The 23533-nt window shown below is 44.3% G+C and overlaps 1 protein-coding gene across 2 annotated transcripts in view; it reads right to left on the minus strand.

Annotated features, from left to right (window-relative positions):
• Positions 1–7355: 7355 nt before the first annotated feature.
• LOC147015259 (guanine nucleotide-binding protein subunit alpha-11) overlaps positions 7356–23533 on the minus strand; it is a 664748-nt gene continuing 648570 nt past the window's right edge. For both annotated transcript variants that reach the window (XM_085849846.1, XM_085849845.1), the window contains exons 6-7: positions 11124–11277; positions 7356–10929 (exon numbers count right to left, since the gene is read on the minus strand). In XM_085849846.1, coding sequence (XP_085705972.1) covers positions 10739–10929; positions 11124–11277 — 345 coding nt within the window. In that variant the 3' untranslated portion in view covers positions 7356–10738. The remainder of the gene's footprint in view (positions 10930–11123; positions 11278–23533) is intronic.

A 23533-nucleotide genomic window follows, 5' to 3' on the forward strand; every position in this document is an offset into this window, starting at 1 on the left:
GGCAGGCACGACCCTCTGCCGAATCTCCCGCTATGGCACCCCCGGGCACTACACTGCCTCCGAGCCTACCAGCTCCCTAACACCGGGGAGTGCCCCCCATGGCACCTCCCCTGAAACGCACACGTGGCAGGCTGGCCTCCCGGGCCCCTTTCCGAGGGTCACCCGTGCCCACAACACTGCCCACGCGGCTAATGGCGCCCCGGGCCCCCGCACCAAGCAGGCGCACCCGTGCCCACTACTCTATCCCGGCCCCCCATGGGCCCATGGCCTACCGCGGCCGACTAGCCTGGTGCCCGGGGTACCCACTCAGCGATACTCACCTTTCGCAGCCACGCTCCCAAGCCCGTCAACAGGGCTCCTGCACCCCTCCAAATGGGTCTCGAGCCTACTTTCCCACCAACAACAAAACGACCTCCATTTTTCAATTTGACTAACCCAGCTAACTCACTTTACTCTGACCCCGGGGTCCCTTGGGCGGGAGTCACTCCTCCCCCCAATCACTCATCGCACCATGCATTCCCCATTCACTCCATACACACAGACCCGCTGGCCTCACTCACTCACCATGTACTCACCTCACAACTCTCCTACTCTTCAACACACTCACCGCTGAACTCTGCCATCCTTCTATCTGCACCCCCTAACTAACTCGTGCTCCCACGTCGTCCCTTACACTATAGCACGTTCCTTTTAACACTACGTAGCTAAGCTACGTCCCCTCTACACATTCACAAGTCTGTCCCTGTCTCCAAATCATCAAAAATCATTTCCCATTTTCCCATCCTAAATCTGGCTACAATCCCTCCAACTAATCCATTCCACGGACTCCATGAGGACTTACCCCTGCCCCATGGAGTCGGTCTAGCTAAGCTAACCCTTCCCCCTAACTAGTTTCCATCCTGTGCCCAGGGTAAGGGGGTCTTTCACCCCTTGCCCAGGAATCCTGTGCACCCGAAAGTGAGGCTTGCTGTCTTTTTTTTTTTTTCATGCGCAGCACCTGCGCGGCAACTCAGACCTCGCGCACTTTGCACCTGGCCGTGACGTCATGCAGCTGCACGTGTTCCTCGTCCCTCCTTGGACGGTACCATCCGGCAGAGATACCCCTCCTGCCGGATTCCAACCCCACGTGCAGCCATGACGTCACCGTGCGCATAAAAAAAACACAAGCCCCACGTCTCGAGGGGTTCCCCACGCGAACACATGTGCTTTGCCCGTTGGAGCTTAACACACACGATCGCGTGGAGAACCCGTCCGGTCCAAATCCGTTATCCTGCCTAAACTTTGTCCGTCCGCAGGATCGGCAAATCCACCGCGTGCGTTTCCGGACCGGGACTTCACTCTCGCAAGCGAGCACGTGGTGGTCTCGTGCGTTGCACAGCACGAACCGCGTGCTCACTGCTGGGCGAACCCGGCACGGTCCCCGAAATAGCTGCAGCCGCTACTCGGCTTTCGTTTCTCCCATGTCGCCGTCTCCGTCTCCATTCAACCCACGCACACCTGCGTGTTACGACGCACACAGTCCACTCCATCACATTCACACCGGGAGATGCGGCTGCGTGCTCCCGCATGCCAACCGACATCTCCCTCACATACCGCTCTCTCACACACACGGTCTCCCTTGCACTCGGCCGTTCACTCACGCATGCAACCTCCCTCGCACACGTGGCTCCACGCACTCGCGGCCTTCCACTTACGCGTGCCTCACTACTCACACAAACCATACTACTCACACACGCGGGGGCACTCAACCGCTGTGCCTCATCCACACACCGTTCCTCACTCATACACGCGGGGGCACTCAACCGCTGTGCCTCATCCACACACCGTGCCTCACTCATACACGCGGGGGAACTCAACCGCGGTTCCTCACTCACACACCGTGCCTCACTCACACACGCGAGGGCACTCACCCGCGGTGCCTCATTCACACACACGGCGACACTCACACACACGGCGACACTCACACACGGTGCCTCATCCACACACGGCGTGCTGGGAAGCACGTACTCCGGCACCATCGCCACCACACCACTCACACACGGGGTCGCTTCCACACACGGGGACGCACTCACACCTTGCACCACACACACAGGGACAACCACACTGGGGATTTGTGTCCCCACAAGGGTCTCCGGGGCCTCTACACCCCCCAAGCTCTCCGTGCACCCGTCCACAGCACTCGTCCCCTCAACCTCGCAAAGCACGACCGAACTCACCTGGTCGTGACTCGCCTCAAGGGGGCATACTCCCTCCCCTCGTTCCTGGAGGAGGCCATCCAGGTGCTCGCACTGGGTCTCCACCCAGTCCACCAGCTCACCCCCATTATCCTCCACTACCTCCGTGTGTGTGTGCGTCACTTACCCCATCTTCATCGTGTTGTCTCTCCTCTATTGTTCCCATCTCCCGTGTCTCTGCCAACTCTTCACCCTTTACCTCTCTTGTCTCAACTATTATTTCCGTTGTCGTCACCTCGTGTCTCGTCTCACACGTTTTGGTCTCCCCATTTAATTTTTCCCTTTTGGTCACCGTCGATTCCTCTGTCACGACCCTCGCCCAACACGCCCCCCGAATTATTTTTTTACCCGCCTCCACCGCGGGCCTGTCAGCCGTTGCACCCCCTTCCAGCTCGTTTGCTCCCACACGTGGAGTCGCCATTCCCAGCTCCCTGGTCACGGCCTTCATGCCCGCCTGCAGGCATCGGCCCATGTTCTGTGTCTCACCCCTTAGTTCTTTCATTTCTTTTTTCATTTGCTGTGTATTCGCATCCATCGTCGTTTTCACTTCATTTGTATTTGTATCCATCTTTTCATCCATTTTTTGTGTATTCGCATCCATCTTTTCGTTCATTCCTTTCATTTCGTTTTTCATATTCGCATCCATCTTTTCGATCATTTCCGCATTCATCTTTTCGTTCATGCCTTTCATTTCGTTTGTCATATTCGCTTCCATCTTTTCGATCATTTCCGCATTCATCTTTGCCAGCATGGTGAATAGCTGGGCCATGTCGGGTGCGCTTGGGTGAGCCGTTTCGGCAGGGATCGGGGAAGGGTTTTGGTGGAGAGGGGGGGGGGAGGTGTCATACACCGCGGCCGCTGCCGCACCCATTTCGGGCTGTGGGTTCAGTTGGGCAAGTCCGTGTTCCTGCACAATCAACATTTCCTGCTCGGGGATTCCATCCTGGACCATGGATTCTACACATTCTACATCCATTTCTAATACCCCCGGCTCCCGCTCGCCTTGAGACGCCATCTTGCTTCTCTTAAAGGGTTAATTTGAATCGCTCGTAATTTGGAGGGAATCGGGGGTCGCTTCTCTCACCCCTGGACCGATTCCCGTGAATTTAGCTGGAGACAGGAGAGCCCGTTTTCCTGTTCTCCGATACCAGTGCCGCGAGGAGGGCAATGAATTTGTATCGCACGACCTGACACCAGTGTTGCGGTATTCGCGCCCGCCGGCGTGCTGACGGCCACGGAACTCGAATCGCGGCACGTCGCCCACCGGACGGACAATCCAGTCGTGACCCTCTCGGACTTACGCCGGGAACCAGTCACGGGTGGACCTTTCGGTCTCACCGCGATCGAGCCAATCAGCCCCCGCGTGGGATAGGGTTGCTCGCCAAATTCGACCTACCTAAGTACCCACGCGGAGGGTAGACCGGGCGATCGCACCTCGCCGCAGGTCGACTTCGGACACGGGCCACTTAAGCGACCCGTTCCGTACTATCGGGATAACCGAGCGGTGTTGTCGTCGACCTCGACGGTTCGATTAATTATCGGGCCTATTCAGCCCACTACCAACCCTTTACGTGAAGCAAGATGAGGATTCAATGAAGGAAATGACGAAGCGAAGCGGGAAACAGTTCGACACGAAGCACATTTATTCGCGACAAACGGAAAGCACACATATTCAATTCCACCAAAAGCACACAGAAAAGAAAAACACAATTCAATTTACACAAAAAGCAAATGAGACAATGCAGATCTACTACCGATTACGCGAGCACACGGCAACACTTATACAATTTTACTTCACAGACGGCGCCGACAACACATACCCAAAACCAAGGAAAGAATACCCTCAAGGATGAGGCGGGCCTGAGGCCGAGACCGGGTCGGGCCTACCCGTCTGGTGATGAGACGCGGAGCGGCGATGGTGCCTCAACTCCGCGGGCCTCGCGGGCAGTGTCTGGTAGGGGGTGGGAAAGGGGCCCCCTTGGTCGCACTATCTCAGCGCGGGGGGAAACAGGAGGGGGTTGCTGATGCTCGGGGTATAGAGGATTTTTATTGCCCCGCAACGAGCGTCTCCACCTCGGCCAGGTCGCGCTGTCGGCCTCCCTGGGGTGCAGCTCCCTGCACGACGCGAGCACCCCCTCGTCTGCCCTCGCCGCCTCTCCACAGCTCCGTCCCCTCCGTTCCGACTCCAACGCACACGACGACCAGCTCCTTCTTGCCAACTCCACCGCCCGCGAAGTCTTGACTCTCTGTTCCCTCTCGACTCTCCTACTCTACTACTCTCTGGACTGACGAACACGGTCGCTTTTTATCAGCCCCGTAGCTTCGCCCTCTCATCTTTGACCCCCTCCCTTCGACCTTTCACCTCGCTCCCCATTGGCCCGAGAAAAAGTGGGCGTGAATGCTTTTTGATCCATAAATTTGCATATATCGATCGCCCTCCAACGCCCTGGGGGCGGGGCCAATTCGCCCCTCGCTCACCGATTGGACGGCAAAAAGTGGGTGTGTGTCGTTTTTGATCCGTTTTTGAAGCACAAAATCCGTGATTTTGTACACGCTGTTCGGCGCGCGCCCTGCACGAGTCCAACACCGGTACCCACCGGCGGCGCAAGAACGGTGGCGATGCGACGGTTGCGAGGTGTGACGTGAAGGTCGTGGCGGTTGTGGTGAAGCGGTGGTTGGTGGTGGTAACAATGGCGGTTGGTCCAAATTAAAGATAGTAAAAGAAAAACGGCTATCCTGAAGAGTCGCAGCACGCATAAATGACATGTATTCCCACTAGACAACGGATTTGGGCCTAACTACACATGTACTTACCGAGATACCTCACCTCAGGGACCTGAATGGTGGTTTGCGAATTTGGTAACCACAACAATATATATATATATATATATATATATATATATATATATATATATATATATATATATATATATATATGTATATGTATATGTATATGTATGTGTATATGTATATGTATATATATATGTATATATATATATATATATATATATATATATATATATATATATATATATGTATATATATATATGTATATGTATATGTATGTATATATATATATATATATATATATGTATTTATTCAGTGGCCCAACGGGGCTTGAACTCAGGACCTTTTGGGTCCCAAGCCGCTGCCCTAACCACTGCGCCAACACCAGGCTTCCCCATACAAAATCTCTATATGACCTAAATTAATCAAATTTCAATGGATTTTCATAGAAATTATTTTGGTCGAGTCTGAACCTACATTAGCAAATACAGATGTCTAACAAAACAAGATAAAGTCATGAGGCCATATGGAAGTGAATCGAAGCTCCTCACGTTGCTTGTATAAATGCATGAAATGATGTAAAAACACCCGATTTTCACAAACCTTGCTGCAATCAGTGTTAAGCTACCTTCGTGACTGTGAAAACTAAAATTGAGTTAAAGTTCAAATAAACACATGAGGCCGTTTGAAGGTTCCTTTCTCAAGAGAAATCTTTTCCGTCATAAAACACGATTTTTAAAGCTTCCATGTACAATCCTGAATAATCTAACAGCTGAAACATCAGGCATGTGATGAAATACAGAACTTGCATGGAAAAAATTCATTTCAACACCTTTATTAGCATAAAACCGCCATGGCCTAGCATCTAACTGGAGCCTCACTCGTGACGCCGTCAGCTTTGCACGATCTTAAAACATTAACTCTAATTATAAATGATAAAAACAAAACTTATCTTCTTTTTCTCAAGACACCCTTGCGTTTTCAAACATGCACTCGTACCAATTGCAGAAGCCCTTGGCAGTTGTCTCACGATAGTCTAAACAAAGCTCACGTTCCGATAGTGGGTGCAAAACGCAATGCTTGGTGAATTCTGCTTCAAAATGGCGAATTAAGGACCCCCTTTTGAGGGAGAGCGAGGTGTGCAAGAATATATGGAGGTGTCCAAGGGTGCGCCTGATAAAGGATAGAATGAAACAAGGCCGTTAATTATCTTCAAAAGGGGCGTTTTAATTAACCAAACACCCAATTTTCACTCATCCACTCCCTTGGGGTTCCCTTACTTTGCTCAAAGTTTCAGGCTGCTAGGTTTTATGATTTTGGAGTTATGGAGACACACACTGACTGACACTTTAGTATATTTTGAGCTTCAGTGTGTGCCCAAACCATAACATTTTTACCAATTGAGGTTTTGTCATCAAATCTTCAACAAACCTTTATTATAAGAATGTGCAGAACACAAATTAATAAAATGTATCATTACTTTTAACTTTTTTTCATCATTTCGTTTGAGTACAAAGTGGATACGCACAGGCTTTGCATTTCGTGATGCTTTATTTTTCTTTTTCCCCTCTCATCATTCCCCAAACCAATCATACCCACAATCTTTATCACCTCCAATGATCCTCAATCCACTTACTTGCAGTGTTTCCTTCAATTCAACCTCTCTCTTCCTGTTTATTCATTCCCTTGCTCCACTATCACTTGATACCTTGCTTCTCCTTGACTCTCAATTTTTGTAAAGGATTAATAAAATAAAATAAAAAAACTCACCAGCATGGCACGACACCAATATGATTGAGGTTAGCAGACTTGTACGTAATTTAATTACAACATCCTCACACATGCAAAATCATCTTCCCAATTACATCAAATGGTTTCATCTCCCTTTTCCTTCTTTGAGGATTTCTAACTATCTTTTTGTGTAAACACATCCACGAGCCTCATGGACTGCAAACAAAAAAGATCAAAACCAAAGTTGTAAATACCAGAGGTACTGTATTTATATTTCTTAATGGCTGGGAGAACGTCACAGTATGTTCCGACATCCCATCAATGCAAGGTCACTTTACTGCCATCTAGTGTGGCGATTTGAAATCTCTACTGAATCTCATTGGACTTTCGACGTCAAAGCCGTGAAATTAATGAAGCAGTGGCAGCTGTACCATCAGGGTACTCAGAGAAAAGTTTGAGCGGTACTCCAAATATATATATATATATATATATATATATATATATATATATATATATATATATATATATATATATATATATATATATATATATTTGTCAAGACATCTTCCCTGTTGAGAGGAAACATCAAAACATGACAGCCCATCTGAACAAATCATTTTATTCTGTGTTGGTGGCTGTACAGTGTACATGGGATATGAATGTGTAATTATAGAAAGGAGAAAAAATGGCCTCCAGAGAGGATCCAAGACACAGCGTACAAAAACAATACTTCAGAGGCATGCAAGAGGGTACTTCCTTGGCAAGTTGCAAGATGTATAAAGATACAATATTCACAAAAAAAAACGATAACAGGCCCTTAACAGGAGCTATGTGTTTGGAATGTCCCATGCCTGCATTATCCTATCCTTAACCATGAAAAGCAACGGCACGTTATGTTGCCAAACCCAGGCGCACACTTGCAGCCGCGAGACGAGTGAACAAAAGCTATCCTGGATGTGCAAAGCTCTTAATGGTTACGGCACAGCCCTTTCCCCCCGTTAGGTTGGTCCAGATTCTACTTTAGTTTGCCACTGTGGCATGTTGGCACATCTTGAATTCAAGTATTGAAACCAAGTACAGATTTGCAAATGCTTAGTGTTTGCTTTTTATAATATCTTTTTTATATTTTTAAATACACAGTCAGTAAAACGACCCATTGAGACACGGCACCGAGCCAAGTGCAAGCTATTAAGTGAAGAGGGTATTCAGTTATTTATTTATCTACCTTAAAATCGCCGGGTATCCGGATACAGCCCCAAGATTGGTACGGATGAGAGGGTCAATATGACGGCAGACGAAGCCCAAAAAGTGCTATGGCGTTAACAAGGACAAGCTCGCAGTGACGTGCAAGGCATGAACGGGTGGCACAGGGCAGAGTTTTGCACAAAAAGTGGCATGGAAATGCCTTTCGTCACAAGATGCTTCATCCACCAGGCCCATAAGATATCAACAGCAAGAAAGGAAAGTAGAAAATCCCGAAAGAGAAATAGAAAAAAAAAACTGCCATCAAAATGCAAGCAAGCAAAACAAACAAATGCAAAGCTTTCATATACAATTACATTTAAAAGTATTCTTAAGCGGCGCTGGGCTAAAACGTACCAACAATAGAAGCGTGTCCACTGTCCAAGTATAATCACCTTGCCCTCCATCACGTGTCATCTATCTCTCTCCCTCTCTCCTCACGCTCCCTTTCTTGTACCAATGCTAAGCATGCATTCTAAAGAACGGGGAACGAGGATGCTTGGCGCCCCCGCAGTAATCCAGAGACGGCGGCAGGTCCAATGTAGTGTGCAAACCCCACAACACGGCGCAGCCACAAACAGTCATCCCACGCTTTGAATCATCTATCGAAACTGCACTCGGCAAAATGTACATGTTCTGAGAGATGACTCCCCCCCCCCTGTTCTCTAAAAAGGCAATAACATAAAAGCTATTCATACCAGATTGAAAAACAATACAATACCATAATAACAAATACGAGATAACAATACAGCACATTCAAATTGGCAAATTTGGTAATTAACAAGGCAAATATGGATACTGCCAGATAATAGTTATTATATACATTTGACGTTCAGCATTTTAACATTGCACTATTTACAAATGAGGTTTACAAGTCTGAAAAACCGGGGGGGGGGGGGTGTTAATGTTTGTCGTGTACAAAAGAAGAAACCGAGTCATGTCCATTTTCAGCTTTCGATCTGCCACGCAGCTATCCACCGAATACGGGGTAATTCCCCGGTCACCCCCTTTCCTCCGTCACAAAGCAGCCTTTTCAGCCTCATTTGCTTGGCTTGCAGGGACCTAGAAATAGTGCGGTACTCTAACCGGCGCAAACGAGTTCACCGAACAAAGCACGGGAAAAAAAAAACATGCAAAGGGCTGCATGAGGTTCATCACTAGCCAGACTCTCAGGGTGAAGCAGAGTTTCCACCAATAACATACTCTGACTCCTAATCTCGAAAGTCCTCTCCAAGGCAACCGTACCCTCACCTTCAGGTTCAAACTAAAGAGAGCAGATTAAACAGAAATAGCTGTTCTGTTCTGTTGTTCAGAATGTAGTGTTGTTAAAGAAAAAAAAAGTTCTTCATACACGAAGGCAGTTTTCTCAAGAGGCTCATGATTATCGGAAACGGCCTTGACAGAAAAAAAAAAAATCACATTATCTTCTAAAAACCCTTTGCTCATATCACCAATTATTTAACGAGCAGTTCTTTTAAAGTCACAATGCAATGTTCACCAACACCATCACCAAAACCACCTCCCCTCCCCAAGAAAACCACTCTCTTTAAACAGCAATACGTTCAATGCGAGAGAAAGAAAAAATCCACACGCACAAACCGACATACAGCCTGAAGGAACTGAGGAAGCTAGGATTAATGTGCAAGGCCTGCTTCGAACCCTCCGATCTGTGTAGCCCAAAGGGCCATCCTCAAGATGAGCTTCTCCCACCCATCCCCCTCAAAACTAAACGCTCAAACTCGCTTTCATGAAAGTAGCCCTTATCATTTAGCCTCGGCTGCCCGCTTCACAAAATGCAAGATACAACTCGTACCACTCGCAAAAAAAAAAATAAAAAAACTTCAATAATTTAAAAGATTATACACACGAGTGACATTCAAAGCATTATGCATAAATTATAGCTCTTGTACAACTTCCCTAGTCAAGCCCAACGGTTACATTAAAATCACTGATTAAAATTAATGGATTCAATTACATTTTTAAACCAATTTTTTTTCCAATCCAATAAACAATACAAATACCTGAGGGGGGATGGAGGGGTAGAAAAAAAACAAAATTAAAAATAAAGGATAAATTCCCACATTTAACTGAACTTAAAATTCACATTCCCTCTGCTCATCAAGATATTAAAAATAAGTTTGAGTGATTACATCATTCATTGTGAACATAAAAGCAGTTAAAACGAAAGGTACACAGAACGCCTGGTGTGGAGGGGGGGGGGGAGGAGGAGGAAAGGCCAGGCCGAGATCCAAACTGCACTCCAAAAGAATAAAACCCAAACCAGGACAAAGAAAGAACACGTCTCCCTGGCACCAAGACCACATTCTCAAAGACCTGCGTCTTCCCAAAATTCTGAGAAACTTCCCAGGATTGCCATGGGGAGGATCAAAAAAACTTCCCACAAGATTTGGCCAACTTGGGTGAACGGGATCAAGGGAGAATAAAATGACAACAACCACAACAACAATGACAACGAATACACTCGCAGGATAGAGCCGGAGCAGAGGGAGAGGAAAAAAAAGTGCAGACGAGGGACGTCATTCAACTGCCCGATCGGTCCGTAGTGCGAGCGGTTCGACCACTTTTGCTGTCACACGCACGCGCTGAAGTGGCCAGTGCATATGCACGCAGACTGACAGACACGAGGACATAGACGGACACACGGCTTTCAAAAGTCTTCGGCCCAGCCCACCCCCATACACCTCCCGGTCTGCCCGACCATGCCTGCCACAGCCTGCTCGACCCTAAACGAGGTTGTATTCCTTGAGGTTAAGCTGAAGGATGGTGTCCTTGACAGCCGCAAAGACAAATCGGATGTTTTCAGTGTCAGTGGCGCACGTGAAGTGGGAGTAGATGATCTTGTCACTATCTGGGTTCAGATCCACAAACATTTTCAAGATGAATTCACGAGCAGCTTGTGCATCTCTTTGAGGCCCTGTGGAATTTAAAAACAACAAAAAAGCATTCTGTACTGATAAAGGTTGAGAAAGTTAAATGGGGGGAGGAAAAAGTGGGGGGGGGGTGAGATGCACTTGATGCAGAGCTCCAAGTGGTGAAAACATCAAATGCTGCAGCAGTCAAAGGCCAACAGTTGAAACATTTCTGACAATGCACATACACAAACCTCACCCTCAAACTCAGGGAAGTAGTCAACTAGATGCGAATATGTGATCTTCTCCTCCAACAGGTCCTTCTTGTTCAGAAATAGGATAACCGAGGAGTTTTGGAACCATGGATAGGTGATGATTGTTCGAAAGAGTGCCTTGCTTTCCTCCATACGATTCTGCAAATTAAACCACATTACACCTCTTGCTAATGGATCTTTAATCCACATGAGCAACAAAACAATGCAATTGAAAAAGAACAATTCTTCATGAAGGACACAACCCCAACCACAACTTAAAAATGAGACATGTAAATTTTACATTGAAATAACAAAATAAAGAAAACTTAGGATATTCTATCAAATGTGTATATATATATATATATATATATATATATATATATATATATATATATATATATATATATATATATATATATATATATATATATATATATATATATATATATATATACACACCACCGGTCAAAAGTTTTAGAACACCCCTATTTTTCCAGTTTTTATTGAAATTTAAGCAGTTCAAGTCCAGTGAATAACCTGAAATGGTACAAAGCTAAGTGGTAAACTGCCAGAGGTTAAAAACTTTTCTTTCTTTTCAGGGAACAAGTAACAAGTAATGGGTTAGCAACTGCAGCTGTTCTGGAGCAATGGAAGTAAATTAAGCCTTGAAAGTTGATGCAAACAATTCCTACAGGTGTCCCAACTTTTGTTGATAAGTTACAAACCCTCTGTCTGTATAAAAGCAGTGTTGGAACAGACTGTTGCGACACCCTCTGAATTATTATTTGGACAATATTGCACTGCAGGAAGTAGTGCATTGCTATCATAATGGTGAGAAAAAGACAGTTAACAAAGGAAGACAGACAGACCATGATAACCCTTAAAAGTGTAGGTCTTTCCTTCAGAAAAATTGCAAAGAAGCCAAGGTGTCAGTGAGTACAGTTTCCTACACCATCAAAAGGCACTTGGAAACGAGGAAACTCTGACAGGAAGAGGTCTGGCAGACCCAAAGCCACAACACAATCAGAAGACAAGTTTCTCAGTCAACAGCTTGCGTGATAGGCGGCTCACAGGACAGCAGCTTCAAGCACAGCTTAACACTGGTCGAAGTAAGGAAGTCTCAGTTTCAACTGTGAAGAGAAGACTTCGAGCTGCAGGTTTGACAGGTCGAGTGGCAGTAAGAAAGGCAAGTTGCTAAGATGGCAAAATAACAAAAAGAGGCTTGCCTGGGCCATGAAGCACCGGCCAGTGGACTACTGAAAACTGGAAGAAGGTCTTTTGGACCGATGAATCAAAATTTGAAATGTTCGGTTCATCACGCAGAGTTTTTGTACACCGTCGAGTAGGCGAAAGGATGGTTCCTCAGTGTGTGACACCAACTGTCAAACATGGAGGAGGAAGCATGATGATCTGGGGCTCTTTTGCTGGATCCAGAGTCTGCGACTTGCACAGAGTGATTGGCACCCTGAACCAAAAGGGCTACCACAGCATTTTGCAGCACCATGCAATACCCTCTGGCCTACGCCTAGTTGGTCAGGGGTTCATCCTACAGCAAGATAACGACCCAAAACATACCTCCAGGCTATGTCAGAACTACCTTCGAAGAAAAGAACAAGACGGAAGGCTTCAAATCATGGAATGGCCAGAACAGTCTCCAGACTTAAACCCCATTGAGCTGGTTTGGGATGAACTGGACAGAAGGGTGAAAAGAAAGCAACCTACAAGTGCAACACATTTGTGGGAACTTCTGCAACAGTGTTGGGAAGAACTATCCGAACAATATTTGATTTCCATTGAAGAAAGAATGCCACGAATATGTTCGGCTGTTATATCTGCAAAAGGTGGCTACTTTGATGAGGCAAAATTTTAGATTAAATTTTGTTCAACAAAACGATTCCATGATTTATTTTTCATCTGCAACTGTTTATTTGAGTAGTGAGGCAGAGGCAACAAATTAGGATTTAAAAATCATTGAGAGGTAGAAAATATCATCCACCATAGTTAGTTAGGAAATGGATTGGGGGATATGACCAGGTAGGATGACATCAATTTTTGTCTCAAAAATGTCCCTTTTTCTGTAAAAAAAATTCGATTTCCAAAAAATCAGTGATTTTAGGGGTAGAGAAAGAAGAATTGCTCATAAAATGCTCATTTTTGATGCTAGAATGTTTATTTACCACTTAAAATGAAGCATTTGATGTGCTCTTCAGTAATGGTTCTCAACCTGGTGGTCGCGAGATTGTTTTCGGGGGTCGCGAGAAGGTTGTCAAAACAAATATATAATAAAGAAATTCATAAATATTTTTTGAAAATGATTTTTCAATTAAATCTCCCATACCAATGTTATAATGTCGTCATTATGAAACAGATTTGAGCAGAAAGAGAAAGAGAAAGAGAAAGAGAAAGAGACAGAGAGAGAGAGGCACGCGCAGCACAGTACAGTGGCGGGTGCTGAAAGTCAATGTTCACGCTAGCTAACTACTGCAAGGTGGCTTATCAAAAAACGTCTGCCAGCTCCAGATGCGGACCAAGACGACACATGTGAAGGTGGGCCAACTGTTACAAGTTCAACTGAAAAACATAAGGCGCCGGTGGCATATTTGTCCTCCAATAAGCGTCGGAAATATCAGACTGACTTTCTGCAGTACGATTCACATGCCGAGTCAAAAATGAAGTGGAATATCCAGTGTGTTCTGTGTTCAGAAGTGCTTGCTCATGAAAGCTTGAAAGCAGTGAAATTGAAGAGACATTTACAAACCAAACACCCATCCTACATTGACAAACCATTAGATTTTTTTTGTCGTAAGGAGGGAGAACTACAGAGCCAAAATACGACTGTACGTGAGCACTCTACAATCCCTGTCAAAGCCCTGTTGGCTTCATATGAAGTGGCATACCTGGTTGCTCAATCCAAAAACCCCCATACCATTGCAGAGAGCCTGATCCGCCCAGCAGCGATTGCAATGACCAGAGCTATGCATGGTGAAAAAATAGCTTGCACACTTGAGACTATTCCACTGTCTAATGACACAATGGCAAAGCGCATTGGTGAAATGGCCAACGACATTAAAGAGCAGCTCATTGACCGAGTGAAGAAAAGTGGAAGATTTTCCCTCCAACTTGACGAAACAACGGATGTTTCCAGTGATGCACAGTTACTTGTTTTTGCAAGATACAGCTACGAGGGGAAAATGTACGAGGATATGTTGTTTTGCTCGACACTTAAAGGAACTTGCACTGGTCGTGACATTTTTAACAAACTGGACAGTAAAATGCGCGAGGAGGGGCTAAGTTAGGAAAATTGCATCTCTGTGTGTACAGATGGAGCTGGTGCCATGCAGGGGACGAGAAGGGGACTGAAAGCTAAAGTTTTGGAAGTGGTACCGCATGTCAAATTCACTCATTGCATTATTCACAGAGGCCCTCGCCAGCAAGAACCTCGAGCCACTGTCTGCAGCAGAGGGTCGCTCAATCTTCTAGTCTGTGTCCCTTGCATAAATAGGCTACATACCGCTCTTTGCAATTACAGAAGCCTTTTTTATGAATGGGGCTGGCTGTTTTGACTGTGTTATACATCAGAGTGCAAGTAATTAATTTGTGATGCCAGTTTAATTTAGTTTAGTTCTGTTTAGTTTTAACAGCTGGCAGTACCTAGGCATTGACCAATGTGCTCCAGGCACTGTGGATTTTTTTTAATGCGCTCCGTGACGTCACTGCAGTGTTTCAAGTGTGAGTGGGAGGGGGGGGTCGTGAACCCCAACTTAAATTTTTTGGGGGGTCGTGGCTCCAAAAGGTTAAGAGCCACTGCTCCACAGGATAAAATATGAAAAAGTTACCAAATTTTACTGTAAGGGGTCGGTAGCAGTCCAAAAGGGCAAATGGCCCTTTCACCCCAAAAACTGGCCCCTTTTTCAGAACGGCCCCCCTAATCACAACTTCTGGTAGAACTGTAGACAAACTTCACCATTCTTCAGCATATGGACATATTCAGGTAGTTTTTGGGAAGTTTTGAGCATGATAGGTCAATCAGGGAGTGATTACTGGGGATTTGAACTTGTACTCTTTTTGCCGCGAAGCGAATTCCAGCATTTTTCAGGACACAGCACTAATGAACGAAACAATACATGAATAATGCTCAATATTTGGACCTGAATGACAAGTTGCCCATTCTAAATGATGATGGGGTTGGGGTGGTTAGAATATCGTGACGCTTCTACCCCCCCCCCCCCCCCGTCACCCTCACCCGCTCCTATCTTCAGCCATAAGGGGAGATCGGAATATTGTGACCCTTCTACCTCCACCCTTCATACCCCAGCCTGAGCTTGGGTCTGGTTGGAAAAATAAAAGGCCAGAAACTGAGGTAATCTATAGTATTTTAAATCTTCCTCCATAGACTGAGGTATCCTTTTGTTTTTCTTCATGTCCTTTCTAAACCTTTGAGATGGTCCCTCAGGTCCGAGTCTTGAAAAAAGATGGCAGCACTGTAAATGAAGTTTGACATTTCATCAAAATCATTGATTTAATCCCTCCCAATTCCTTGATATTCATTGACAAGTCAAATGAAGTACACCTCATGAGACATAACAAACTATAGTGTTTCACGAGAGATAAAAAGGTAACCTGATAAGATTTACTAAAACAATAAGGCTGTAATAGATTGTGTGTCAACACAACCTGCATTGTCTTGAATCTGAAAAAGGGGCCATCTCAATGATGAATTTATCACCAAATGTAAAACGAAAGATGCATTCATCATTGTTAGCTTTACTGATCAGGCTCTTTGCCCATTAAAGGTGGGGTTATTCATGCTGGCAAAGTCATTTATTGGCATTGGCCTCAGAGATTCTAATCGATGTTCTTTGCTTTGCAGGTTATGGAGTCAACACTGAACGTTCGCAAACGACCATGTGGTTTCGTGTTCGAGAAGTGTGCTATTTGTCAGAAAGTGCAGCCTGGTAAAGACCTAAGAGAAGCTACCTCGAAAGGATTAGCCAGATTTAAAGAAACATTGGAGACAAGAATCAAGTACAGATGTGAACAATACACTGATGTTCTGAACAGTGCAATTGACTTAGACAACGAATCCAAGAAACTAAAGTGGCACAAAGACTGTTTTTACAACACAACTGAAGACCTCGTGCGTTTGTCCACAGGTGACGTGGCCCCTGATTATGTGAGGGACGGGCTACTGTCCATTGAGAAGAAGGGTGTGACCCTAGTGCAAGACTTCGTCAAATCACGTCTCATTGAACAGTCCACAGACTTTTATTCAAGGTTGCCTCAGAACAAAGCTCAAACTCTTGCTACAATGTACAAAGTGAAAGTCACTGTCCAAAAGGACAAAGTGGTTGAAAGTCAAAGCAGAAAGACATATTTTCCGTCAGTTACTCATAGCCTCAGATAGCAGGAGGAACGTTAACTTGGAGAACATTCTCAAACACGAACTCTCTCCAGTTCCGCTTGCACTCGCGAAAACCGATCACAAACTTCTGTCCACCAACAAATCTGATCTCATAGACATCCTCACTGAGAAAACAACTGTCAAGACAATGGATCATCTACCATACAGTGATGCCCCCACTTGTCTCCAGATTGATGAACCAGCCATCATTCAGGCCATTGGCAAGCCAGAAAAGACCAATACATTCGGGGATCTGGCAGATGTATTCACCAACAGTGTGAAACGGAAATTCACATTGGGGTATTCCCGAGTAGATGTATTGTTTGACAGATATTTTGAGACGTCCATCAAAGATGCAACGCGTTCAAATCGTGCAGGTGTGATGAGACCAATAAGAAGGGTGATCGATTCTAGATGTGTGAAGTTGCCCCAGAACTGGAAGCAGTTCATCAGTCTTTGAAGAAACAAAGCAGAGTTGGCTTCATTTCTAAGCAGTGAACTTATCAGAAATGCCAGCGACTTGACACAGTCATGAGCTTGTTCTCGCTGGGGGGGGGGGGGGGGGTTTGAGGATGCCAGTGGTGTTTGGTCCTCGAGGCGAGATAACATCTCACAGCTGAAATCAAACCATGAGGAAGCAGATACAAGGCTAATACTCCATGCAAAAGAGGGAACTGATGTTGGGTACAACCATATTGTTATCCAGTGTCGTGACACGGATGTCCTTGTTCTTGCTGTTGGCCCCCGTAAACACCTTCCTTCTGAAGTATGGATGAGTTGTGGAACTTCACAGAAGCCAAAATACATCCCCGTTCATGCCATTGACTATCCACCTCTGACTATGGACAATGTCATTGCATACCATTCGGTATCGGGCTGTGACACAACAAGTCAGTTGTCTGGAAAACCGAAACGAAGAACCTGGAAAGTCTATGAGAAAGAGCCAGGCTTACTGACACAGTTTGGAGAGTCCCCCAAGCTGACCGATGAAGCCAGGAATTATGCAGAACATTTCATATGCCATCTCTATGGGTATGGGAGCATCTCCGCAATAAACGAAGTTAGATTGAAGATGTTTAGAAAGGGCAAGAGCTCTGTGGAATCATTACCGTCATCACAGGATGCGCTCCAGTTGCACTTAGACCGAGCAAATTACCAAACCTTCATTTGGAAGAACGCAATAGTGCCAAACCCAGAGTGTCCCCCTCCCACAAGTTGTGGATGGATCCTTGAAAAGGGGAAACTGAAACCAAAACTTATGACACTGGATCCCATTCCTAAAAAAATGCGCTGACCTGGTCAGTTGTTCCTGCAAAGCCGGATGTACCGAGACAAGATGTGGCTACTTGAAGACAATAGGGGCTTGCATCAGTGCCTGTCTTTGTGGTGGACTTTGTCAGAAGGATCTCATTGAATAGAAATATTCATGATGATACAGGGAGCACAATAGTGAATACTTTGTGGTTTCAGGTTATTGCACCTCTGATGCCGACTTGGAAAACTTCAGACAGTTATATGATTGTCGTGTTATGGCTGAAGATCGGAGGGGTTGGGGGTGAGGATAGAAGCATCACAATATTCTAACCACCCCAACCCCATCATATATCATCATTTAGAATGGGAAACTTGGGCAACTAGAATACATATATATATATATATATATATATATATATATATATATATATATATATATATATATATATATATATATATATATATATATATATATATATATTGGGTGGTCGCTAGAGTACCCTTATTTTCACTTTTTCCGTCTGTCTGTATGTTTGTATGTTGGGTGGTCGTTTGAGTTCCCTTATTTTCACTTTTTCTGTCTGTTTGTATCTGTATGTCTGTCTGTATGTAATGGACAGCTCTGGAGGCCAGAGGATTCAACCGATTTCGATGAAACTTGACAGGTAGGTTCATACCACGATCCAGTTCTATGCTTTTGAGCACCATTGCTATGGACACCACCGTTGCCTAGCAATGGGACTTTGGAATTTTTGAAAAATCCTAAAAAAATTCTATTTTCGAAAATCAAAAATCGGCTTCCAGGCTTTTATGCGCACTATAATCAACCTTTTTGTAAAAAAAATTCAGCCCGATCTGTCAAAAACTGTATGACTAGTATGCAATTATGTAGCGACCACCCATGTCGCCTACCGGCTTGTTTGTATGTAATGGACAGCTCTGGAGGCCAGAGGAGTCAACCGATTTTGATGAAACTTGACAGGTAGGTTCATACCACGATCTAGTTCTATGCTTTTGAGCACGTTGTTATGGACACCACCGTTGCCTAGCAACGGGACTTTGAAATTTTTCAAAAATCCTAAAAAAATTATTTTTTCGAAAATCAAAAATCGGCTTCCAGGCTTTTATGCATACTATAATCAACCTCTGTCAAAAATTATGACTAATATGCAATTATTCCGCGACCACCCATGTCACCTACTGGCTTGTGTGTGTGTGTGTATGTGTAAATATATATATATATATATATATATATATATATATATTTCTACACACACATACAGGGTGAGTCAATGGAATGTGACCGTTTTTAAAGCGTTATTGTGGAGAACTGGGTTGAATAAAAAGCAAAACACTTTCAGTTGAAAAACAGCAGAACAAACGATACATTTTATTAATCTGTACTTAGAAAAAAAAAATCTTTTCAGTGGCCTCCACCACATCGGATACATTAGAGTAATCTTGACTTGAAATTGTCCATAACCCGTTGCAATAAACATGTTTCAATTGCTCAATTTTTTTCAGTGATGCGTTGTTACAATGCCATGATGGTACAAGGTTTGGTGGCATAAACTTTTGACTTCAAGTATCCCCAAAGGAAGGAGTCGGCAGCTGTTAGATCAGGGGACCGAGGCGGCCAGTTGATATCTCCAAATCGTCTAAATCTTCTCTGCACCTGCACTACCGATTTGCATTCAAAAACTGCCCTGACTGTAACCACGCGTTGTGGCACCGACCAGTTCTCCATACTATCTCTCGCTACATTGACAGGAGAAACTGCGTAACTTGCAGATCACGTAACACACAAGGTGTCCCCCACCACAGCTTGGCCTTTAGCTGCAGCTGCTTTATGAAAACTGTCACATTCCATTGACTCACCCTGTATGTATACGTATGTATGTGTGTATGTATGTGTGTATGTATACATACATACATACATACATAAATAACTAATGCCATCTGTCTGTCTATCCTACCCTGAAACACGGAAACACTCCTCGGAGAGAAAAAATGTGAAGTAAAAGTTGCTTCAAATTAACCCAATCAGACAAAAAAAATTTATATATATTTTCAATCAGACAAAAAAAATTTATATATATTTTCAATCAGACAAAAAAAATTTTGAACCCAGGCAGTGTCTGGAGTAGCAGACCACGACCTAGATCACTCTCAATTTTGTTTTTATTTTCTGTTCAGAAATATACAGTGATATAATATTTGCCATTCAGAAATATGATGTTTTTGTAATTTGATTCTACTCTATACATCTATCTATATAATAATACGCTGGCGCATCCATCCGTTTGTGTGTAACATTCCATTCCATAAAAGCAACATCATTCAGCTAACATGTTGGCCCGATGCGAAGCCAAGGATATCTTCAGAGCTGTTATATTCACAATTGCCATGTCCTCCATAAAATTTTTCCCTTCAGTGTAAAACTACCAAAGGGACTGTTAATAGGATTATTAAATATCGAAAGATTGGAGCTGATGGGCATCAAAGACCTACCTCTGGTAAATGCAACTGGAATCTATCCGAGCTATATAACCATGATGCATTATATACTGTATGCACACAGGCAGTGAACTTGGAATATTTTTTTCAGACAAAAATATTGAACCCAGGCAGTGTATAAGGTAACAGACTGCTACCTCAATCACTCTCAACACTGTTCTATCTCTAAACATGGGTTATTTTTGGAAGCGATAGAGGCAGCCATCTGTTTCCTACTATTTTCTCTTCATAAACTCTACTCGGGACGAGAAAACCCATAATTATAAAGGTCTTAGTCCAAGTAATTCCAGGAATCTTGTGACATTTTGAAAGAAATATCCGTCATTATTTGCTTTAAACAATTTGTATAAAGCAAGTCGCCGAAGAAGGTGTTACCGTGCTTTGGTGGAACATCTGAGCCAGCTATGTGACATTCTGGTACTCCCTTACACCCACCACTTAAATAGTCGTTTGAGCCCGAGCTGTCACCAAACCAGACGCGGGGTGATTTCCGTGCAGACGCTAATCATCCCGAACCCAATCTGTCCTTTAAGGGCTGATTAATCATGAAAGCCGTTTGCAGTCAAGGCAACTCGTTTCAGAGACCAAGTGGCTTCATGTGTGTATTTTATAAGTAAATGGGGGTGGGAGGACAAAGGACACAAAAGCATTTATTCACAAAGATACGCACCCCCAAGTATCAGACGAATGGAATCTACTATTGACCCATGTGCTCACGATGTTCTATCGAAACTACGCAAATTAGAGCTGTGGTGGGTTGTACACAAGAGATTGCATCTTCACACATATAAAGTGCAGATAGTGCAACATTTAGAACCAATTTTTACCCAATCAAACATTTTGAATAAATCAATGTTATTAAACTCATTTTACTCTCCTCTTTATATTGAAGCCCAGGTGCATAAAATTACAACTCAAGACATTCTTGATTAAAACCTCCCATTGAGCTATTTTAACCAGCACAAGAATAAAAGGATTCCTTTTATCTTTTTCTGTTGTGGTAGTTTTACCAGTCTTCTGCTGGTTTAATAATCTATCTATAATTCCAGCAGTGTGTGTGTGTGTGTGTGTGTGTGTGTGTGTGTGTGTGTGTGTGTGTGTGTGTGTGTGTGTGTGTGTGTGTGTGTGTGTGTGTGTGTGTGTGTGTGTGTGTGTGTGTGTGTGTGTGTGTGTGTGTGTGTGTGTGTGTGTCTGCTGTTTCTCGACAACCACTGGTCCGATCTAATTGAAACTTACCAGATATATTGCTGGGGACCTGAGGATGTGCCTTTTCAAGGTTTTATATTAATCGGACAAGTGCTTCCGAAGTTATGGCCATTTATTTACCAAACCAATGACAAGACACGTTATTGAGTGGGCGTGGCCGATGGGGGAAGGGAAGCTCAGCCGCGTTCCCCATTACCCATTACGGGTTACAACGTACGGGCTTCCGGAGAGTGATGACTTCGTGTATTCTAATAATTTCTCGATTTCTTATGCGCATTTATAGATAAACACATTGCCCCAAGTTATGATCGTTTTCATATTAGACAGTGCATAAATTTCGGTAACATCAGAGTGCTGGTATGCTCCGAATCAGGAAGTAAATTTTTTTCCTTGCCACGACATTGCGAAAAGGTAAAATACGTTGGCGCTAATTGAATAATTGGCCATTAAAACCTAAATTGCGAATAATCGTAACTGTGATATGCGAACTTCCAGGCCACGCACGTACGGGCACGCGAGAGCGAAGAATCGGCCTGTGTGGTTGTTGCTTCTTGCTCGCGGTTGGAATATTTATTTATTCTTTTTATTTTTTTTTTTTTAACGGGCACGCACTAGTAATAATAATTTAGAAAAAAAATTCACAATAATAACCATTTCTAAATAAATAAAATAAAGTATTTGGTATCATTTCTGTATTTTTGGTTTTCACTGCAAGGCAAATAACCAAGAAGGTACAGAGAGTGGACAAAAAACAAAATAGGACCGCCTGTCCTAAAGCTCAACTGCATCAGACACTCAAACCCCACAAAGACTCCCTTAGACCCTGAATCTTATAATGCCATGGACAAACTTTGGTACTTCTTCATTTTTTGGGGGGGGGGGGTCAGAACCCCCCATAGACTCTGAAATTGAGCGGATATTTTGCTGCAGTCAAGAAACTTTGGTACATCATGGGTGAAGAATGTTGTGGTCAAGTTTCATCAAAATAGTGCGTGTAGTTTCGGAGAAGAGAGCAAATACCTATTTTGGGTGTCAAACCCCCTGCCACCCTCCTCCTGGTAGACCCCTTTAATGAGTGCAGATTTTGATGCGATCGATAAACTTTGGGACATCACAGATGATGAAGGTTGTGGTCAAGTTTCATCGAAATTGTGTGTAGTTACCGAGAAGAGCAAATACCTATTTTTGGGGGGGGGAGGGGAGCAACACCCCCCCCCTCCATAGACCCCCTTGATGAACGCAAGATTTTTATGCAGATGATAAGCTTTAGTACATCACGGGTGATGAAGGTTGTGGTCAAGTTTCATCGAAATTGTGTGTGTAATTTTGGAGAAGAGAAAATATCGATTTTGGGGGGTCAAAAACACCCCTGAAGACCCCTTCATGAGCACAGATTTTGATGCGGTCGACATACTTTGGTACATCACTGGTGATGAAGGTTGTGGTCGTTTCATCAAAATTGTGTGTGTAGTTTTGGAAGAGAGAGAAAATGCCTATTTTTTTTTATGAGGGGTTTAGGGGGGAGGGGAAGGTACGAGGAACTGCCAGACTGAACCTCGGAGAAGGCTGTGTCTGGAGTCTGTCGAGCTGCCAGTCAAGCCACGCTCCCACCCAGCTATGCAGCAAGGATGCTCCATTGGTTCTCTCTGCATCAGTTCCTCCTGTGTCCCTCCAGGCACAGCCAGGGTATTTCAGTCTTGTCTGTCTCGAACTGTTGTCTATATCTTGTGGCGGTCTAGTGGGTCCAGTGAAGAACATAGATAACTCATGATCTGCCGTTTGTTTGTTGGCACATATCAGTTGGATAGCAAGGGATTTATTTATCACGGACTGGCTACTGTGATTGTTTTTTTTTTATGTATTCCCCTCCTCAAGCCATTTCTTTCCAATACACTTGGTCTTGGGGATAAATTCCATCTGTAGTGGCTGCTTTATTTGGTGGTGTATAAAGACCCGTTATGGGATCAATTGGCTGTAGTCCACACTGCGAATCATAAGATCATGTCAGGTATCTTACGTTGCTCAGCTTAAGATTAG

This window comes from Eptatretus burgeri, chromosome 12, assembly GCF_056783735.1.
Source record: "Eptatretus burgeri isolate ZD-2024b chromosome 12, Ebu_testis_v1, whole genome shotgun sequence".
Lineage (NCBI taxonomy): Eukaryota > Metazoa > Chordata > Myxini > Myxiniformes > Myxinidae > Eptatretus > Eptatretus burgeri.